This window comes from Cyprinodon variegatus, unplaced genomic scaffold, assembly GCF_000732505.1.
Source record: "Cyprinodon variegatus isolate N-32 unplaced genomic scaffold, C_variegatus-1.0 Scaffold762, whole genome shotgun sequence".
NCBI classification, from domain to species: Eukaryota; Metazoa; Chordata; class Actinopteri; order Cyprinodontiformes; family Cyprinodontidae; genus Cyprinodon; species Cyprinodon variegatus.
In genome coordinates this window covers 177,067-195,501 of record NW_015151215.1, presented here as the reverse complement: position 1 = coordinate 195,501, position 18,435 = coordinate 177,067, and the positions used below count along the sequence as shown (strand labels likewise).

The window sequence follows — 18,435 nt, the reverse complement described above, 5'->3', positions numbered from 1 at the left end:
GCCCAGACGTCCCTCTCCCCAGTCACTTGGGCCAGCTCCTCCAGGGGGATCTCAAGGTGTTCCCAGGCCAGTCAAGAAACATAGTCCCTTAGCGTGCCCTGGGTCTCCTCCTGGTGGGACGTGCCTGGAACACCTCACCAGGGAGACGTCCAGGAGGCATCCTAATCAGATGCCTGAGCCACCTCAACTGGCTCCTCTGGATGTGAAGGAGCAGCGGCTCTACTCTGAGTTCTCCCCGGATGACTGAGCTCCTTACCCTATCTCTAAGGGAGAACTCTGAGTTTATAATTCAACAAAATAAAAAAATATATTATTTGGCAAATAAATGCTTCTGCTCTATAAATTAAAAGTACTCTAAATGTCATAAATGATGCAAACTCAGTCATTCTTATGTTTGTCTTTATGTTTTATTGCTCAGCAGTAAAAAGTACAGTGTATACTACAGTACAAAAAAATAACATCATGTTTAAACACTGCTCCACCGTTCCACTGTATGTTTTGTAAAATATTCATGTTTTGAGCGTGCAAAACAACAAGCCCAGCTGTGAGCATCCAATGCAGGAGATTGTAACCATGTTGTTCAGTGCCACCTTTTGACCCAGTGATTTCTGAACACCTTGCAACAAAGAAAAGAAATAAAAAGCTATAGCGACAACAGAGGCAGCAGCCAGCATTGGTTATTGATTTCATTTGTAGCAGTACAAAAATGAAACAGATGACAGCAGGACCACAGACTATTCCATTGAAAACAGACCATGGACTGATTCATTCAGAGGCGCACCTAAAGGCAAACAGAACAAACTGGGTGGACAGAGACATAAAGTTAGTTCAACCTTAATGTAACCAGGATATTTTTTAACAGAATACAACTGGTTACGCTGATATGCTCATTGAGTACACTACCATTTCCTCTCTCTTTCACACCCGCACTCTTATCACAGGTATATAAAGGACCAACATGAGAAATTAAGACCTCTGAGTTGTCCCTCCTCAGAGAAGCTGGTGATGCATCGGGGGGAAAATCGTTTTAGAGTTCTGTAAAATTCAAATCTCTTAGATACCCTTGGTAAATCAGAATAATCCGAGCCTGTGTTTATCAAACTACCTTATCAGGCCTGCTTTTACAATTTATGACACATGTTTATGAAAGAATATTCAGCAAATCACTATTCAAACTCCCATTTTTAAAGGCAAGATAAAAAAAAATAAATAAATAAAGCATTGTTATTGACTATTAAAGTGAAGGGCCTGAAATTACAGTGATGATAGTTGATGATTCAAATTATGCATTATTTTCTAGGTACAATTTTTTTACTTTTTTTTTTTAATCAGTCCCGCTTAATAGATACATAATTTGTTTTTGTTTGTTTTTGTCTAATCATTTAGCATATAAATGTGTTTCAATAAACATCTTCTCCTGTTTAGAAAATCTATCCGTACTTTTGTATAATAACTAAGGTTAAATTACCATCTATTTAATTTAAAATCTGATATAGTTTTATATTTAGTGAAGGAGAGACACACAACCATCTGTGTCGTGTAACCTGCTGTGCTCTGTTTAACATCTATTAGTGGGTTATAGGCCTAACAGGACCAATAAAATGTACATGATTCATACAATACTGTTTTTATTTAACCAATTTAAAAGGTATTCCCTCAAAAGAGATAGCTGGAGCCACAATTAAATTGGTTAGACAAATGATCAAGAAGTCATATCAATCAGAGCCAACATGTTAATGTTAACCTAGCAATTCAGCAAACTGCCATACATGTACAAAATCAAGATATAAATAACAAAGACTATAGCTGTGAAAGCTAAACTGTCGGACATGAATAAAGATAAACTTTAACAGCTGAAATTTACTGGTAATATTTGTTAATAGGTTATTTTTTTAATGATTTTTAGGATTATATGTCAGGTGCACCATTAGGTGGCTGTGTTTAGTGCAACTATTTTTGATGCCATACAATTCATGTTTAAAGCAAATTACAACTTTGTTGCACTGGTGAGTCAAAATGGTTCTTCACAATCCAACCTTTACATTATTCTCACAGTGAAATAGAGAATTTATTAACTAGGGATGCACTTATCCAATTTTTTACATCTCTGATCCAATTTCAGTATCAGATCTGCAGATCCCAAAGCTCTGATACCAGAGCTCTGTTTGCTTCAACGTTATCATGAAAACTATTGATTTTTAAAGAGGCTGTCATAAATTCCTCTGCAGAAAACTATGAAAGGTATGAATGCACAAATGCATACCCCAAAAGGCAACTTGAGATAAATATAAAGTGAGAAAAGGAAGTCATAAAAGCAGCCAGTCGTATTGAAAACAGAACAAATTCCTCCTGGAAAACAAATATGCACCGTAAGGTTCAACTTCACTGTATTTATTAAATCAAAGTAAGAGGCCCATAAGAGTGAAAACTTTTATGCTGTTCAAAACTTTTGAATAATGAAAACACTAACTTAAATTTATTTTAGAAATAGACTGAAAACATCTTCCCTTATGGATCGTGGGCTTTTTCATTAGTGCATCTCTAGTACTAACTACTTAAGATCCTTACACCTGTATCAAAGGAGCTGAAACCATAGAAAAAAATTACTTTACTGCAGTTTATTTTTTCAATTTGATAAAACTGGAACACCAATTACATATGTTAAGGAGTAAATTATCAACATCTTCAGTCAAAACTACTTGTTATCATTTTAGCTAACTCCATGAAATGAGTTAATGTGGATGAACTGCTAAACATACCGGTAATTAAAATTATTAATCCTGACATCAATATATTTCCCTCAAATATGGTTTAAAACCACAAGAATAACAGCCAATCTTTTTTTTTTTTTCTATTTAATTTATGGCATTAAAAAAAGGTGAAAATATGATTAAATTCAGTCATTGAGTGCAGCCTGTTGATACGAATGAACTATTCTGTATGTAACATGTGGCATATTTGAAAATCTTTTTTTTTTCTTTAGAACAGTGTTATGCAGATGTCAGGCTTAGAAGTCTAACTTTAATTGTGGGGCTAAGATTGCTTTGACATACATTTGGGACCAGAGGAATATTTGGATCAGTTTTACCCCACAGAGTAGTTGAAAACACAGTCAGAATTATTCTAAACATTTTATGGTGATTAGAAAACAAGATTTGTTATATATAGAACTTGTTATATAAAATACTTTTGGGGCTGAAATGTGAAGGAGCTCATATTTAAAATTTTAAAATATTTGAATAAAAAAAAATCACAGTAACTTTAAATTTGGGGACAAAGCACTTTTTTTTAAATGCCTATATATTTTTTAATAACCATTTCAGTTTTAATTAAAACCTCAATAAAAACAGATATCCAAAAGCCTGGAGCTAATATGGTATTCATTCTGATGACATATAATGGCCACCTCTGATCTGAGCTGTATATTCTACCGTTGATAAACACAGGCCCTGATTTATTTATTTAATTTCTAAAAATCACCTCTGTTTTCCCCCCTTAAATAAGTAAATACTATGTTCAAGTTCAGCAGGCTTTTATATTTTGGGATTGATTATAAAGACAAAAAATAAAAACAACAGTGTTTCATAGCACACTTCTTTTATCTTCTAAAGCAGATTTCATGTGGCAAACATCCACAGTGCAATTACTATTAAGCCACTGTAATGCAACAATATCCACATATACTCTGTATTATATAAAGACATTAGAAACCTTTATCACAATTAAGCCTTTTTGTAGAAAATGTACATCAGAAAAATACGCAGGTGCATCCTCATCATTAATAGTGTCTGTTTTAGTGTCGCTCTTCCTTCGGGTTGCTCTTTGTATTGTTAAAAGTCTGGATATTTTACCCCTTGTATAAAACAGACAGCCGCAGCAGAAGGCAAGGGGAGCAGGAGCTGTTGCTATATGGCAGAGGCTTTTTCTCTGTTGATGAAGAGGGTCTCCTGGCAGAAAGGGTTAACCAGCACCACGCTGCTGCCACTGTAGTCTCCATTAGGGGGCAGGCAGGTCTCATGCTCCTGAAAATTCACACACCAATAGACAATATAAAAAATTTGTAAAAAAAAAAAAACAGCCTTTCATATTTAACCTAAACTATAATCTAGAATTTTCTAAATGCACTATTACATGATGCAAGATAAAGAGTAGGGAGGATAGGGAAAGGCTGGGAAACAAAAGGCAGAGATGACTCAGAGGAAAATGTTAACTGCAGGGGTGAAGGGGGGGGGGGGGTCTCATGGGGGTGAGTCAGCGGTAATGAAGTAGAGCTGGGGGAGGAGGCGTGAAAAAACAAAATGATTTGTTTTCCAGCAGCTATGAGGCCGTTTCATCAGTGAAGACCAATCTAATTCACCCTCCCTCAAGAGCCTTTCCACATGCCCACAGCTCTCCAACAGAAGCTACAGTAAGAGTAAATCTACTGAGACACATAAAGCTGCAGGGAGGGGGGGGAATAAACAACACCTGGGTGTCACCACGGGCATGCCATACATGATCCAACATCATCTTCTCGGTCCTTACAACCCCATTGTCAGCAGGAGCAATGCAAATGGAGCAACATCAGAGAAACACAAAGAAGGAGACAGAATGAAGCTATAACTGCAAAGAAAATGATCAGCTGAAGCATGCAAGTAGAGAAAACAATGATGGAGGAGGTGAATGTGCAGGTTTGAAAACAAAACAGATGTTGTGCATTTTCTTTTCCCGCAGATGGTGCTGTGATGCACCAAAAGCTGGAGTCACGAGGTGGGAATGGATTTATGGTTTTAAATGTTTACTTTCATCATATCAGAGAGGAAATTACAAGATTTCCCCTTTTAACTTAGAAAATTAATTTAAAATCTTATGAGGTAAATGAATTGATCTGTATGTAGCCAAATAATCTTTTTTATAAAAGATATTCTCTCACAAATCTATCATAAAGGTAAAGAGGAAATGTGTTAAATTTACCTATTTTTAGATATTTTACTTAGTTTTAAACTGAAATACTCAAAAATGGGGACAAATCCTTGTGTTTCTAAATAAAAAAATTAAATAAATAAATATTTAATCGATCATGCTTTAAAAAAAGCCCAGGATTTTCTTTGGAAGAGAAATTATTACTTCTACTTCAAATATTTTGATTTTTCAGAAAAAATGTGAAAAAGAATATTGCTAAAAATGTTATAAAATATATAATCATCAATTTAAAAGTTTATTCACCCAGATGAGAAGGGAATCTAGCTTTAATTGATTAGAAATATTAAACGGTTTGACCTTTAGTTTGTTTCTGATGTAGATATTTTCTGACTTAACAATTTTTTTATTACCTATCTTAAGAAGGATCTGGTTTTTAATCACCTAATTTTGAGTTTCATTTGGTTGGAAGTTTATATAGCAGGATAAGTATAAAATGCATTTCACATAACTCTTCAAGAGGCTTTTGCCGAGTCTTTGGTCTTAGTAAGTCTCCTTCTGTTTAAAGCCTTTCTCAGTAATGCAATTTCCCACTGGAAAACAAGTTGCTGATATAAAACATAAACAAATGTTTGCAGTCTAAAATTCATAAAGATCTAATAAAAGAGTCAAAAAGGAAAAAAGGGGGGGCCCCCATGACTTGTGTGATCTGGAGGAATAGACCCCCCGCTCTGAACCCGAATGGTGTTTCATTATTGGACTTCTGTGCAAGTCCTGGATTGTATTTATTGGACACCATGTTCGAGTATAAGGTGCACCTGGCACCAGGACACCCTAGGTTGAAAATCAGCTTTGTAGTCATATCCTCTGACCTTTGGCCGCATGTCTTTGACACTCAGGTAAAGAGAGAGGTGGAGCTGCCCACCAACCACTGGATACGTTGGAAGAAAAGGAAGCCTGAAAGACTCAGCAGGCCAAAGCGAGTAGTTAGGGACTGCTTGGAACGTCTGGTGGGGTCTTAGTCAGGAACCTGTTCAAGACCTACATCATGGAGAGCGTCCCCAGACATAGAGTCTGGGGACGCTCTCCATGAGGACAACGTTGGACGGTGGAAGGGTTGCTTTGAAGATCTTCTTGTGAGTGCTCAGAGCCAGATTCGTTTATCACTCAGGCTAAAGTAACCCAGGTAGCATAAAAAAACGACACAGTTACAAAGCTTTTTTTTAACCCGATTACCTGAGTAAAAGCTGCTGCAATTTCTCTAAATTTAATCCTAATAGGTTTAAAGTCACAGCAGGTAAGTGTAGCTGAAATATGAACAAATTAAAAATACTCTCCACCAGGATTTTTGGACTAATTTTACAGGCTTAGACTGCTAGAGACCCCTTTTCATAATTCTGCTTCATTCTATCTCTATTCTCCAGTTCTAAAGTATTTGTTAGTTCAATCTCTTATGTTATGCTTTCTCTGATTTCTCATCATAGCTTCATCTTTTCTATTCCTCTTTGGCTGCAACACCATCCTGGAGAGAAGTATTAGCTGTGCTGTTGCCATCAAAACCTTTGTTTATAGATGATGGAGCTTGGCTTGTTTTTCAGTGTAGTCCTGTTTCTCTGACTGTGGCTAACTGGATGTGCTCTACTTCATCCTCTGACATTGGAGCTGGCTCAGAGCTCATCTGACTGGCTGTGTGTTTCAGGAATGCAGTTGCCTGTGGAGCAGGTTGACAGTTGCTGTTGGGATCCGGAGGTTTGCCCACCAGAGGGCGCCGAGGATCCCTTTCTGAGGGCTTCTGCTTACCTGCAACACCTGTCTTTAAACTCCTCATCAGCCTTGGGCCTACTTAAGGAGGCAGAGGACTTCTCTCCAGGGCCAGAGTGTTTGCCAGTTACGGTTAGCAAGCCTGAGCCAACCTGCCTGTCTGAATCTCTGACTCCCTGAAAACCTGAACTTGAACCTGAACCTGATCTGTTCTCTCTTCTCTGCTTCCTAGATCGAACCTGCCAGAAACCAGAAATCCTGAAGAGTTTATCTGCCAGTTACCTGCCTGTCCATTCTCAGGAGAACCCTGGAGAATTATTCCTGTCAAAGACCTGCCTGCCTGCTCTCTGAAGAAGGGAAACTCAAACCTGTGATCTGCAAACACTCAAACCAAGCTCTGCCTCCGCCAAGCCCTCAGCCTGCCGACAGCCTCTGGACCCTCAAGGTCGCCCCCCTCAGCCGCTCTGCTCAAACTCCAGAACAGTGAACCCACTCGTGACCAGTCCTGGATCTGATTAACCCCTGGATCTGTTTATTCTCTGTACAGAGTTATCTCAATAAACCTTTGAACTTTTCTCCTGCTTCAGTGTGTTCTGCATGTGGGTTAGGAACCTTAAGCCAAACATGACAGTTGCCTTTTGAATCTGTGTCCAGATAGAAAACATTGACCCAATCTGACTGTATGATCTGGTTGAATCGCCTCTGTAAAGTGTCTCGAGATGACATGTGTTGTGAATTGGTGCTATATAAACAAAGTGAAATGAACTGCACTAAATCTTGCTTATTGACGATTCTTATTATTTTATTAGCTTTTTAGGGTGTGAAAAGTAGGGGTTGTCTGGATACAACTTTTTGATGGATGATACAGTCATATTGCAGCTTTGACTATTGACCAATACCAATATTGACCTGATAAAATGAAAAGAAAGAAGAAAAATGATTAAGTGCGCAATATGTTTCTGAAGATCAAGTGTGCAAAAGGCCAAATCAAATCTTGAATGGCAAGAGGGATAAAACATGAGTAACGTTCTGAACACAATATAAAAGCTGTGGTTTACTGAATATTGAACTAAAGTTAATGGATGCGTGAGTACAGCCAGATGATGGTGATGGCTTTCAACAATGTTTGTCAATCTAGTACAAAACTCCTTTTAGGTTAAAAAAGGACAAAGTAAACACCATGAGGATGAATTCTTGCAGTATATGGTCTAATTTTCAGATGAAAATAAGTTTTGTTTGTGTGATATTATTTGCAAAATGTTCAAGACTAGGCATCTTTAAAATGAGTTAAATAAAATAATGTTTTTTTGCAATACTTATTACTTAACACAGACAATGCACACATTTAACCTACGGTATTTAAATATTTCTCTTCAGTCTCTTCTTCAAAAGAGACCATATAAGAAAAGTTTATTTTTCTTGTTTAAAAAAAGAAAAAGTGTAAACTACAGAAACTAAAATCAACTGTTAACTTTTCCTCTTTTCTCTGCAGGCACCTGGGGGCTTGCTGACAGGGAAGATTGGACCTGGATGTTTGCATACTCATTAACCGCATTCTGCTGACCTGCAGTGAAATGGGTAAATATCCTCACACCTCAGAGCTTGTAGCCCTTGCTGCTGAGCAGTGATAGAGCCAAAGCATGTCAGTAGTTTGTACCTCGCTCTCCAGAGTATGGATCTCTCTGGGCAGCTCCACAGCGTGTCTGCTGAAGTAGTCCATGGTGATGGCGTTGTTCCAGTAACTGAGGTTGTTCTCCTGACTCGTCGACTTCTTCTTTCTCCTCATGCAGCACACTGTCAACAGCACGGCTACAGGAGGAGAGCAAAATATGGATTAGTACAGAAAATGAACAGGTAGAAGCTGTCATATTTTTAGGACAACAAGCTACTCTAGGAGAAAATCTGGTGGAGAGGAGGAAAAAAAAAATCCCAAAACATTTGCTAAAACATTTCTCTGGGTGTATTAAATCAGACTTAAATCTGTCAGGGATTGTCTATAGGAAAAAAAAAGCTATATTCCCATAAAGAACGGATTAAGATACATGAAACTGCATTTTACTGGGGGTTAAACTTTTTTTTTAAGCTCTTTTACAAATAAGAAGGAGCCCTGAATGGTTTCCATCAGCCGTGAAAACAAACTCTGAGAAAAAACTTGTAAATCACTACATAATGCGAATGTAGACAAATAAAGCCATTACTGAAAATTCTGTCAAACTTCAGAACGAAAGGAAAAAAGATTGTAAATAGTCTGCCAGTATGTCTGAGAATATCTTGGGAGGGGGGTGGTTTGGTTATCAACAAGAGGGGTATTGAGGGCATGTGTCACTTAATGTAAAAGATTATTAGAAAAGTTTAAGGTTCATTAAACTACTAATTTCTTTTTCAAAAACACGTGTTGCTATGGTTGCTAAGGAGGGCTGGTTAGGAACAGAGCTGAGAGATAAGACAGTTGTGCCACTGGAAGACCAAGATAGTTAGGTTGCTTGGGTGTCCAGTAGTCTGGGTCTAAAAAACAGGCAGATTTTTCACAAACCCAATACTTTTGGTCATTATTTCACAAAATACACAACCATTACAAAAAAGCTTGCAGATTGAGAGGTTGCACTCTTCGTAATAGCTCTGCTGTTAGCCTTGTGATATGTGTTTTATTCAAACTAGAGCCTGTTTCACTCATATTCGGCGACTAATTTTTAGCATTTACACATACAGTAGGTGTTAACATTTTATTTACAAGATCAAAGATGAGTAGAGCAACCATAAATGTAATTTTCAACAAATTTAGTTGTTGTTAAGTATAAATGGATGATGATATAAATCAGTATTTATTGTATGCATTGTTCTATATCTAACTATGTAAAAAATAAACTGCACAGTGGAGCAATTTGTGGCGCTGTTGGTCCTCGGTTTGATTCCCGGCCCAGGGTCTTTTTTGCATGTATGGTCAGGTTAAATGGTGTCTCTAAATTGTCCTTACGTGTGAGCGAGTGCATACATGGTTTTGTGTCTGTGTTGCCTTGCGTGGGACTGGCGACCTGTCCAGGGTAACCCCGCTTTTTCTCTGATAGACTGCTGGAGATACGCAACAACTATGATGGATTAAGTGGGAGAAGGTGGATTTATGTCTATTTTCCTATAGTTCAGCATGATTTACTAACATCTATGGGAATTCTAGTCTGAGACCCAAACTTCCCTTGAACTATTTAAGCTCAATGCGGCAATTCTCTTTAAAATTCCACCCATTGTAACCAATAGATTTGTTAAAACTCTTTTGTCTACAGCCATGTTTAGAGCAAGTGCCATCAGATAAAATCCAACAGAGGAGACAAATCTAGAGCTTCCAAAGTTTTCCAAATAACCTCCTAATACTTCCACAAATTTTACACTATGTCAACAATTTATACATCAAAATGTCAGCATTTTGGTCTTCTTTGAGCTAGTTTTTCTGTCCTTATAACACATGTTATGTTTTTATCAAGTCCCTTAAGAAGGTGAACATCTCACCTCCCATTAGTCTTTGACAATGTTGAAAAAGAAACATTTTGAAGAGTGTTTTTATAATTGTCATAACTCCTAAATTGCAAAAAATGCAAACAAAAGGTCAATCTTGCCATAAGTGACAACTAATCTCTTCTGCTGCTCAGGGTCTAAAACTGCTTGGAAACCTGTAGTTTCAAAATGACACGTTTTTTTTAAAGGCTACTTCAGGGCTTCTCTCCTTGCTGGCTGCCTTATCTTTGCAGCTATGCTTAATTAGGCTAGCTTTAGAGACCCGTTGATGGAGCACCATGGCAACAAGCCTACAAACTTAACCTGTTGTGATAACTACCCAAACAGTATCTCCCAGCTCTATTTAGAAATTGCAGTAATTCATTTTAAAGGTAAAAAACTGGACATTTGTAGCATTTGCAATATTTTTATCTCATGGCCCTTCAAAACTGAGATCAAGAAGAAAACAAAGAAAAATAAAAGCCATGTACCGGTAAGTAAAAACCATACATGTTGCTCAGATGGTTCTGCTTCTGACTGGTTCCTTCTCTCCAACAGCTGTATAGACCTTAGCTCTCGGCTTTCCTCTTGCTGCTAAGGAGTTTTTTAGGAGCTGATGTGCAGATGTTTCTCTCAGTTTGTTTTGCTTTGCTATTAGATGCCTCTTATGTGTAACGAGATAAAATAAACTAATATTATAAGCTGACTTATCTATATCGATCTTTAAAATTAACCCAAATCAGAGTTTTGTTTCTTATAAATGAATATATATTTACACACATTTGCTGCACAGTCCATTGGGGGCGCTGCAGGATCCCTAAACGCCTACTTCATCAAGAATCCTTGTTGTATTTTTGCCCTATAATAAAATTTTGTCAGGACACTTGGTTCAAACTGCACATAAACAGAAGACTGAAAAAATAATAGACTCATAATCTGCAACCTAAAGCAGTAAGTTATCCAACTTGTCAGCTTTTGACCAAAAGTAAGAATTGAGGACACGTATGACCAAAAAAATTAGTTCAGTAATTAAAACCAAGTATTAATAAGTATTAATAGTTTGTTTCAAATGGATACTATAAATGCAACATTAACACCTAAAATTCTGATTTTGAATCTATTTGTTAAGGTTTCTTTATGACTTCAAGAGAAACTTCACTTCACTTTTTCCTGTTTAAGGTGTAAATTAAACCATGGCGATGGCTGCAGAAAGTTTAGTTATTTAATCAAAGTTGTATGTGTTTAGAGCAGTTTTTGTCATTTTCCCAAAATGTGTACATTTGAGCAACTCCCTTGATTATTCAATGTGTTTTAACTTCATACATTTTTACTTACAAATAGAGGAAACGGGCACACCGATCGCTAGGACTATCCACACAATGTCCATCATGTTCAGGCAGATGGTGGTTTGGGACAGCTTGGGGTTGACGGTGGAGCCCAAACTGTTCCCAGCTTCCCCAGGATCACTGGTCGTGGCCGGTACCTGCCTGTTGAGGAAGTTCCCACTGTCTGTGGAGGGGATCGTCGAGTTGTTCCCCTGAGCGGACCCCTCCTCAGCAAATACTGAGCTACTGTTAGAGAATAATCCTGCAAGAGTTACATTCCCCTGATGGTGTCCCACAGCAGGTCTGTCTGTGCCGTTACCTAGAACCACCTGGCCCTCTTTGCTGGTGCCTGTGGTGTAGTTGACTGGGATGACTGTTGGTTTATGGGATCTGAAGCTTGCATGGGTGGATATGACTGTGACGGGCGCAGGGGAAGTTACATTTCTCAAAGGGCTTCCCTGAGTTTCTGGTTCCCTCTCTGTTGAGGAGGGTTTGGTAGAGGAAAGGGGGCTGCTCTGGGGGGTTGCCATGGAGACAGAGTCCTGGGATGTGTGGCTGACGTGCTGCTCCTGTGCCGACAATGCTACTCCAATGGTCAGAGCTAGAAATGCCACAACACCTAAAGAAAAAATCAAGGGAATCATAATTACCAAGACATAATCATTTATACCAGTTCAATTCAATACAAAGTTATCTGCTATAAATAAATGTTTTATCTGTCTGGTAGATTTAAAGATTCAACATTTCTCTCATGGGTATTATGGTAAGCAGGAACTAAAACAGACACCCTCAGATTTTCAGATCAGATACAAAACCCTGTCTTTTAATTCATCACTATTCTAAGGATTTAAACAGCTCAACTGCTGTGTCACTCACCTACTTTAATTAAATTGCTTTATTAACTGCATTATGCGGCAGATAAGTATCACTGTGTGAACATGGATGAGGTGACAGAGCATGTATTCATTTCGAAAGACTGTGCTGTAGAGGAAAGTCATAGAAAGCCCTACAGAGCTATCAGATGTGGCCATAGAACAGCAATTATCTTGCTTGATTCTGTGCAAAAAAGAAAAATCTAATTTCTTCTCTTAAGATAAATTCAGTACAGTCATATTATAGGGGATTTTAGAATTATCATTAGTTTTCCAAATCTAAAAAGTCCAATTACATTCTAATTTAACATTTCTCTATATGCATGACTGAAGGGCGTTGTGTTGAAATAACCGGCTTCACATGCTAAAGCCATCTAAAAAATTGGCTCTTTGTATCAATCTAACAAAGTGACAAGCTATTAGCAGCTGTCTATAAGGATTATTGGTCATCCCTTGTTATCCAGACAACATGAAATCCACCAGAGGGAGGAGTGCAGAAAGGCTAATCAATCTCCCTCTGGTTCTGATCTTCTGTTGACATTATCCAACATTCCTTGCAGTCACAAGGTTGAGGGTTCAATTTCAGCTTCCTCAGCTTGTCCATGGTGCATCATGCAGATGCACTAGAACCTCAAGTTGCCTGTTAAACTAGGTTAACTTTGCAAACTTGCAAGTTAGGTTGATTTCCCAAATAGAGCAAAAAGAGTCTTAGTTTCTGCATTTAAATAGGATTTGAACCTTTATAAAGACATACTGTATGAAATATAACATCTTCAGTATGTTTCCCTGATGTAAGCAGGAGCTTAATCTTGTTGTATATAAAGGCTTTCTGTGGCACAGTGTTAACATTTTAGAATTTTCTTCTGCATTTTACACTTTGCTTTTTGTTTTTTTGTTTGTTTGTTTTTTACATTTGTTAGTAGCAAAATTGTTTTAAGTTTTTACTGTAAACAAATTACATGACAGGTGGAAGAATATTACTCATGCATGAAATGAGAAAACAGGCAAGTAATAGAGCAAAGCAAATCCCAGCAGATGTGTCAAAAAGAATAAGGAAAAGTCTGAGAAAGCACACAAAATATTTAATCCCAAAAGGGATAAGATGTGAGAAGCTTTAGAAATACAATATGAGTGATGCTGTTTGCTTAAGCAGGAGCTAAATGTGCAGAAGACATGTAAAAAAATGTTTGTTTCCTGACCATACCATGAGTAAAACATTTAAGCCTCAAAAAAGGACAAATGTGAACCCTATCAGGATGATTGCCTGGTTTATTTTGCTTAATTTTAACAATTTTTAATAGTTTCTGACGTTTTGGTATAATCATAGTACTTAATTGGCACCTTAAAGCCATCCCCATCTGTCTGTTGAATTCAGTTAACATCTGTCTCATTATTTGTGCGCAGACAGTCAGTGTACCTTTAAAAATAAATAAACCTTAAACAACGGTATTTCAGCACACAGAAGTGCTATGGTTGGTCAGAATGCAGATATGTAATATGTAATATATAAAGACGGATTCTAAGGACACTGAGGATTTAAAATATACTAGAAGCACATCAACACTAGAATACATACTTCAAATATGTGACATTTCCACAAAATTGCTCTCATTATATCACTTTTACTACCACCTACCCTGTTCTTGCCAGCAGCATACAACATATGACTGGTTTGACCTAAACAGTGTTTTATTTAAATTCAGGTTTTCTTTTTTTGTGTGGAAAAAATAGGAATTGTTGACAATCCATATTAATAATCCAACAATCCATACATTGTCTAACTTTTCCAGTCTATCCTGGATGGATTTGAATGACATTATATTTTTTGTAGTTCTTTACTCTATTTCATTGGATTTCTCTTCTCGTTTTTCCCATTTATTATATGATCGCATTAGAAACTCACCTAGTTTATAGTATGTGACATATACATTCTTTTAAATGTAAAATAAGGGGAATTTAATCTGAAAAGATTAACATTACTGCCCTCAGATAAATCAATGGCCCTATATGGACAGTTTTACAACAAAGACAACAAAGGGTCATGGTGCTGAACTGCTGAATACCAACTGATGAATTTCTCTGGAGCTTTTATTTTTTTGGCAGCACCATGTAGGATGCAGTGACATGTTTTGACAGTTTGTGCTATCAATGGTAATACAGATGTATGTCATTCGACAACAACATTGTGGCTGTGTGACATTTTCTATTATATTTCAGACAACAACTGAGCCCAGAGCCATAGAGGAATAAGCTTAATCAGATTCATCAGGCTTCAGCTTTTTATGTTTTAGTGGGATTTGTTGACAGCAGAAAAAAACATGTTTGTAATATAAAAAAGGAATAATTGTATATTTCAGGATCTAAATGGATTTACCTTGGGCTGTCTGGATAGATTGGGAAATACAAATTCACTAAATGTCAACACACAGCTTGTGGACCAGTGATTTTGAATCATTTTTCACAGACCCGATTGCTGAGTAAAGCAGGAGGAAGTAAGAATCTATAAGCAAATTAATGCCCAAAAAATGTTTTGTGTCTCTTTATTGTCACTATTTTTATGTATGTAACAAAAACTGCAAAAATCTCATTAGTAATTAGGTCTAAAGTTATCTTTATTTCTATTTTAAGAGGGTTAAATTAAGCAACAGTTCATTTTTTCACATAGAGAGCTAAAAACTGTGTTGTGAAAAACTAAAGGTATCTTATTAGATGTAATATGGTGAGATGTCTGTGTGAACAGCTGACACCCAAGGATAAGCTCATCACTTGCCAAAACGATGTTCCCCTGCTAACAGCATTATAAAATTTTTCGATCTGTAAATAAAAAGCCTCAGTGAAATAAAAACAAAGTGCTGCAGAAAGCCTAGTCTTTACACTATTGTTCTGTTGAATAGAATATACAATCAAAAATGGCAAAATAAGCATCTGACTTCTGAGCAAAAAACAAATGACAATGAAAACTCTGTTTTTGAATAATTAATTATGTTCCCCTACAATCAATCACACACAGATACAGAATAAAGAATCAGGATGGAGTTTTTCATTAACCAAGTAAAAAGTCCAAACTGTCCAGGACAGATCTACATCTTTGCTTATCATTTTCTAACATAATCCTTTAGGAAAAATAATAAAAACAAGTGAGATTTCTTATATTATTAATATATATTACTACTGGTTTGAACAAGCATTGTAAAACAAAACAAAACAAATAGGGAAGTTTTAAAACGTATATGGAGCTTAAAATAAGTATAGGGCAAACAAGTATTCAAAAGTATTCATACCTTTTATCATATTTAAACCAACACTTTTAATAGTTTTGTAGAGATTCTATTTCATAGAGCAACATGTGATATGCATATGGTTCCTGTCTCCTTTACTCTGGTTCACCTAAATAAAGTTTTGTATCAACAGTCTTGTATCAGAAGTCAGCAAAATGCTAAACATGATGTGTGTTTTAAAATCCCTATACACAGCTGGTAAATGCAGTTGCAGTGGACTTTATTTAGGACGTCAGAGTAAATGGGAGCAATATGGATACATGCCACACTTTTCAGATTTGCATTCATAAGAAGAAAAAGAAAGTAAACAATTTATAATTTTCCGTTCACTATAAAGCTTCCAAATACAGTATGTTGATATATTGAATAAAATACCTTTATGTTTTTTATTTTATTTTTTATGATAAATGACAAAATATAAAGATGTTTATCTGATATACTTCTACGCAGGACTGTATTATGTCAAGGTTATTAGTCAGGAAAATTTACCTTCACATATCCTACAGCATTTCCATTTAACAAATTATCAGTCTGGTACAGTTCTACTGATTAGAAACCTTATATAAATCATTGGCCAAATGGAAATTATTCATATGGGAGTAGACAATTTAGTGGAGTCATATTTTATTAAAGATCATATCAGAAATCAAATAAGAAAAGCCATTTTTTAAAGTTAGCAAATATTAATAACTACCTGAACTCTGTCCAATAGATGTTGTTTGAGTGGTAGAAGACGTGTGCTGTCTGTGCAAACTCATGACTAAAATGGGACACAGCCCTGTGATGGACTCGCAATGCAAGGATAAGTGGGATTGACAAGAATTTAAAACTCAATAGTCTTTGTTAACACATAGAGTACGTAGATAAAAGAATGTTTATTTTTTTCTGCAAATCCCTCATGAAATACATAAAATGATAGTGATTAATTAATGCAAAGACAAAAACATATAGCACTTTGAATAATGCTGAGAACAAGTTGATCAGCTAACAGCAGTATGAGACAGTATGTGAATGGCTGGAAATGTGAGAAACTAATGTATTTTAACTTCATTTTATCTATAATGTAAGTAAAGACTGACGTATCTTGCAGCTTTTTGAGTGCATATGTAAATGTTAGTATAAAGTCTTTCAGCAGGCAGCTGTGAGTTTTGAACCAAGATGAATAGACAGCAAGCCAGGTACTGCCTCTACAGACATGAATTAACTAGACTGAAAGACCCGGAAAGCATTGTGAGCTTCGTGAACATTCACCATTGTGCAGAGGCACAAAGAACACACCAAGATATCAGGTCAGACAGGGTAGCAAACTGTGTAAAAAAGGCCAGAGGTGTTGCAAAGAGAAACAGAACAAGCTGTGTGGCTGCTTCGTCTGGCTATAAGGATAAATGAAATCAGAGAAAATGTTTGATCCAACAAACAGAGGATGTGAGAGAGAGAATGTAGGACACACATTATATTTATCCTGGTCACTAAAAAACATCTGATAATCAAAGGGGCGGACCATATTTTTCTATATCAATATATATCACATTATAATCTAATTCAATATCAGTGATGTTTTCTGAATTAGATATTGACACTGGAGATCGGTCTGATATCAGCCATAAAAATGCATATTAGAATATATCAGCCAACATCTAAAATCTTAGATATTTGAAAACTCGTAGAAACTCTTTGCTTTTCGCTATTGCTTAAAGTTTGGTCCAATAAAAATGTATCAGTTGTTCTCATGTTGAACAATACCAATTGTTGTTGTTTTCTCTGTAAGAAGTATCACTTGATCAAGCATTTTTTAATCATATATATATATATATATATATGATTCATTCTGATATTGTGACCGGTAAGTATCTATATCGGTCAATACTCAAACTTCAATATCGGTATTGTATCAGAAATGAAAAAGTTGTAAAAGATCACTCCACAATATACAATACAGTCTGCTATTACAGCATTTGTCACTGACTTATGTTTCAGGTTTTAAATAATTTTATGTGGTTCTGTTTTTACAAAGCAAATATCTCTAAAATGTCATGTGGAAGGAGTTTTATATTACTTGTTAAAATTATTTTACTTAAGTTTGCACAGACATGTGTTGTAGACATTCTTGGCAGTGTTTTTAAGACTTTTATTTGGTTTATATATATATATATATATATATCAAAATAAAAACATTTATAGTGATATAAGAATTGGCCATATTACCCATTCTCAAATTAATAAAAATGGTAAGTTTTCTTACAAAACCCACAAAAATACAACTACAAAGAAGGATAACACTAACTTGATATTGCCTCTTTGTCATTTTTTAGAACTCCTTTATTTATTGGATCTAAATATTTAACTGCTAACTAGATCTCATGCTAACGTTTTCACCCAGCAGATCATTTAAAAAGATTACAGGAAATTAAAACTCAAACCTAATTTTTAGCAAAACTTACCCTCACTAACTTGTTGGGAATCAGACAAGCCCATGAATAAATGAAGTGCAAAAGAATTCATGCTACAAACCTAATGAATCGGTTTATTCTGAATGCATACAAGGCTTGCGTTGCTAGCTGAAGTCGTCCATGGATGCTTTCATCAATAAATCATGGCGTAAAGCAGCATCACAACCGCTGATCCAAAGAAAGGCTTTGTCCTACCAATCATTCAACATTACTCAGTGACAACGGTCCACAGTGGCGGTCAATTTGAACAGTAAGCATTACATTTACTCACTGAACTCTGTCAACAATGGGTGGTGAGGTTGCTTTGAGGACCCAGATGCAGAGACAAGTGAAGCAGGGATGTGTTCTGAAAGGTTTAATTGAA

At 36.3% G+C, this 18,435-nt stretch overlaps 1 protein-coding gene across 4 annotated transcripts in view; it reads right to left on the bottom strand.

The window, feature by feature from the left end:
* Positions 1-3,466: 3,466 nt before the first annotated feature.
* Positions 3,467-18,435, bottom strand: part of tmem108 (transmembrane protein 108) — a 72,818-nt gene continuing 57,849 nt past the window's right edge. For all 4 annotated transcript variants that reach the window (XM_015395825.1, XM_015395824.1, XM_015395827.1 and 1 more), the window contains exons 3-5: positions 11,482-12,090; positions 8,318-8,469; positions 3,467-4,022 (exon numbers count right to left, since the gene is read on the bottom strand). In XM_015395825.1, the coding sequence (XP_015251311.1) occupies positions 3,906-4,022; positions 8,318-8,469; positions 11,482-12,090 (878 nt within the window). In that variant the 3' untranslated portion in view covers positions 3,467-3,905. The remainder of the gene's footprint in view (positions 4,023-8,317; positions 8,470-11,481; positions 12,091-18,435) is intronic.